At 37.0% G+C, this 3,788-nt stretch overlaps 1 protein-coding gene across 1 annotated transcript; it reads left to right on the top strand.

Annotated features, from left to right (window-relative positions):
* The first annotated feature begins 598 nt into the window (after positions 1-598).
* LOC140995144 (uncharacterized) lies at positions 599-3,479 on the top strand. The gene is made up of 5 exons (XM_073465084.1): positions 599-682; positions 1,726-1,849; positions 1,936-1,984; positions 2,869-2,958; positions 3,370-3,479. Exons 2-5 carry the CDS (start codon positions 1,727-1,729, stop codon positions 3,444-3,446), a joined length of 339 nt encoding a protein of 112 aa, XP_073321185.1. The 5' UTR covers positions 599-682; position 1,726; the 3' UTR covers positions 3,447-3,479.
* The last annotated feature ends 309 nt before the right edge of the window (positions 3,480-3,788 follow it).

The following is a 3,788-nucleotide window of genomic DNA, read 5'->3' as shown; positions in this document are numbered from 1 at the left end:
ATCAAGCTCACTTTATTAGAACATGTGAATGGACACATCAAGACAACCAATTAATATTGTTGCATAGTTATAAACAAAAATATTACATGCATAGTTTAAATAAATAGACCTGAATGCAAATTTTAAAAGATAAATAAACTTAAGAGATATAACCTACATTGTCAGGACAAAAAGGAGGTAAACATCCTACATTTAAATAAATATCTCTTGCATATTCACTGTCTTTTGTATTTAGGTGAAATAAAATAAACTGTTTTTTTTTTAGGTTTGACATCCTATGTATTAATTCATTAATTAAATGTTTAGGCTGCAGTGTTATGACTGCACAGTAGCACATCCTATGTGAATGTATTCATATTGAGTTTTTCGCAGGTAAACATACACAAAAAACACATTTATTAGGTTGCAATGGAGGCAGATTATTTTAAAGCAGGTGGCTGAACCTATAAAGTATCCATAAATGTTGTTATACTAAATTAATTCTACATAACAACTACATTTATTAGTTACTTGTGCCGAGTTTATACTACTAACTCCGGTACAGCAGGGGGCGATTTACTTCCTCTCGGCCTTTTAATGGAGACGAAGAAGAAGAGAGGTTTCTTCCGCCTTCATCCTGTGACGTAACTTCCTTTCTGTCCGTGCTAACCTCGAAGTGAACACGCGTTCGCCTGTCTAGCAAGTGAGTGTCTTTTTATACTATCATAAATATGTGAAACACAGGCGTGAGCGAGCATATTTTGCCAAGAAATAACTAAACTTCAAACCCCGCCAGCTGGGAAACCTTAAAAAGCGGCATTTTAGCGATATTAATACATTTTTGTTCCACAGTGTCGGCGGTGGCTAAGTTAGCTAGCTAATGTTAGCGGTGCCGAAGAACGCGCCGCCACATGGGTGTAAAAAATGTAGCTGTAGTTAATGTGTTTTCAGATTTTACATGAATTTTCCGACTAAATCTAACTGGTGTTAACTAAAGGGACTTCATGCCAAATATTTGTTAACATGGAGTCCTCTGTTGGCTCACTACAAGTCAATAGATGCTCAGATTTGGTGCCAGAAAATGGTAGTTGCTACCAGAAAATCAGTCATGCCAACCACACAACTCTTAAAAAAAAAAAAAAAGTGTTAACATTTTTTGCAAATGTACAGTTTTTGTGATGCGTTAAAGCTTTATTATAAGTTGCAGCTTTGAGGTAAAGGGATGAAAGTTAAAGGTGTTTGACAGCATCACTACACTGTTATGATTGTTGGTGAAATTGCAAAATCAAAGGCCACAGATACTTTAACTTGCATTAGTAAAGTAAGGTTAGTTCATCTAAATGACTGCTAATGTAATTTTTTTACGCATGTATATTTAATGTTAAGTATAAGTCTTCAGCTAAAACTGACACATGAAAGACTAGAAAAAAGCTCAAAAGCAGAATTTTTAAGATAAGAAATGTTGGCAGCTGGTACCAGTTTATGCTTTTTGCCAAGAGGTGCAGCGAAGCTGGCTAAGGACAGTTTAAGCCAAGTAACGTGCCAAATTGATTGTTTTAATAAATGTCTGAATTTTAAATGGTGTTTTTAGAATTGAAGTGTATTATGTTTTGTCATGTATGTTTTGCTTGACCTAATTCATAAAATGTGTTAAATGCTGGCCAAGCCTGTACATGTCTCTTATTTGCTAATACACATGCTTGCAGTTTGAACCTTCCTGATTATTATACATTTTTTATTAATCAGGATGCGTTACGTTGCTGCTTACCTGCTCGCTGCCCTCGGTGGCACTGAGAGCCCTGAGGCCAAGGACATCAAGAAGATCCTGGAAAGTGTTGGTATTGAGGCCGACGACACACGTCTGGGAAAGGTACAGAGCAGTCTGCTCCTTTGTTGTGATGCTGTTGTGGCAGTAGTTGTTGTCTTTGGGATCTTCACAAATTTATCTCTCAACAGGTCATTTCTGAGCTTGGTGGCAAGAACGTGAATGAAGTGATTGCGGCAGGTGAGTTTACCAATGTGCCACTTGTATTTTGATAAAATTTGGATTTTGCTGACATTGGTATGTCTGAAAGTCTGTTAGTTGAAGCAGCAACATGTAGGATTTTAAGAATGACATTCCTGAGTTCGTCAAAAGAATCTTAATTGAGACTAACACAGGAAAGTGTATATATATATGTATATAGTTGACTTGAATTTGTTTCAGGAGTTGGGTTATTGTGACGAGCAGTGAATCCCCGGAAAATCAAAAGAATTGGAGAACCTGCAAAAAATATAAGAAACTGGACTCCCTGTTAATAGTTTGACTGGCTGCCGTTAAAAACTACAGGTGCACAACATTTTGAGATTAGTTACATTTAAAAAATCCTAAAATGCAGTGAAGCACAATTATTTTGGGCCATCAACAAATTAAGCCATCAAGTGTTATATTAAAAAAGTGATCTGTTACTCCACAAATACAAAATGACACATTCAAGGTCTGAAGTCTTTTTTAAAAAATATCCTATCTGTGGTGGTATAGTTTACACCTTGTTCAAGGTGGACAGAATCATATCACAACCTTTGACTCTTATTATTGGTACTTGGGTGCTTTTTTGCGTTTACCATAAACTTTGACTACACAATAACAGTCTTGGAGGCAAAATTCTTATTGAAGTTGGAGGTAATCAGTGTTTATCTCACTTAGCTAAAACTTTAAAATTGATTAAAACGGTTCTAGAAAGGCCTAGAAAAGACTGCATTAAAGCTACATCAGACTGCACTTTACAACTTAATTGCCAGATTATATGTAACGATAACAAGATGGTGTTTCTGACCTATCTTGTTTCTGGCTGCTCAGTGTCGATGTTATCACTTGTGCTTTATGTGTGCCAACTCGTGTCTCCTCAGGTTACGGTAAGCTGGCCAGCATGCCAGCAGGCGGTGCTGTAGCAGCTGCCAGCTCTGCGACTGCTGGCGGAGCCGCAGCCCCTGCTGCAGGTGAGCATTACAGCTTAGCACCTTGTTTGTCAGCATCAATGACACTTGGCACACGGTGCCTTTGCCTTCACTTTGTATGTTAATATGATTACATGTGGCCAAATCAGTTTAGTCATCAGCAGTTAGTTTTTCATGGAATTAAACGTTGCAAATCTACATAATTTGAACCTGCCAGACTGCACCTGGTGGGTACAAGTCATGTAATCTGTTTAAGTTTGGTCATTTTGGAGAATTGTCACAATTTGCATATTTATTTTGTATTTACATATTTATAGGTAGTGACCTTACAGGAGACATAAGTAGTTGACATGAATGTCAATGATTGCAAGATGTTGACTTTGTAAGCATAGATTTTAAATATGTTGTAGTGATTATTGCATGAATCAATAGCAAGTGATTCTTGTTTTGCAGCTGAGGAGAAGAAGGAAGAGAAGAAGGAAGAGTCTGAGGAGTCCGAGGACGACATGGGATTCGGCCTGTTCGACTAAACTTCAAATAATAAAGTTTTTATAAAACTCAAAGCTATTTACATGTCTTTTTCACTGCAGAACACATTTTTTTTATTCAATTTAGTAGGATAAGATGGAATGGGTGCTGCCCCTATTGGGGTAAGACATATTAAAGCAGCCACTTGTATCCCAGGGTTTTTAGAAGTGTAAAAGAAAATACATGAGGTTACACATTCAAAAAATTTTGTTAGGGGGCATTTGAGCAACATTTTATGAATTCTCAAACAAAACTGCCCATTTTAAAGGAAGCTCAGTGTCTGCCGAAACTGGTCCTCTTCGTGTTATAACAACCTTCAGCAGTAATGGTATAGTAGGACAGCA

Source organism: Pagrus major, chromosome 4, assembly GCF_040436345.1.
Source record: "Pagrus major chromosome 4, Pma_NU_1.0".
In the NCBI taxonomy this organism is placed as follows: domain Eukaryota; kingdom Metazoa; phylum Chordata; class Actinopteri; order Spariformes; family Sparidae; genus Pagrus; species Pagrus major.
This window is presented reverse-complemented; position numbering and strand designations above follow the sequence as displayed.

Coding starts and splice junctions, on each gene's coding strand:
- LOC140995144 (XM_073465084.1), top strand. CDS start 1,727: ATGCGTTACGTTGCTGCTTACCTGCTCGCTGCCCTCGGTGGCACTGAG. Junction 1,985..2,868: donor GAATGAAGTGATTGCGGCAG/GTGAGTTTACCA, acceptor GTGTCTCCTCAG/GTTACGGTAAGCTGGCCAGC. Junction 2,959..3,369: donor AGCCGCAGCCCCTGCTGCAG/GTGAGCATTACA, acceptor CTTGTTTTGCAG/CTGAGGAGAAGAAGGAAGAG.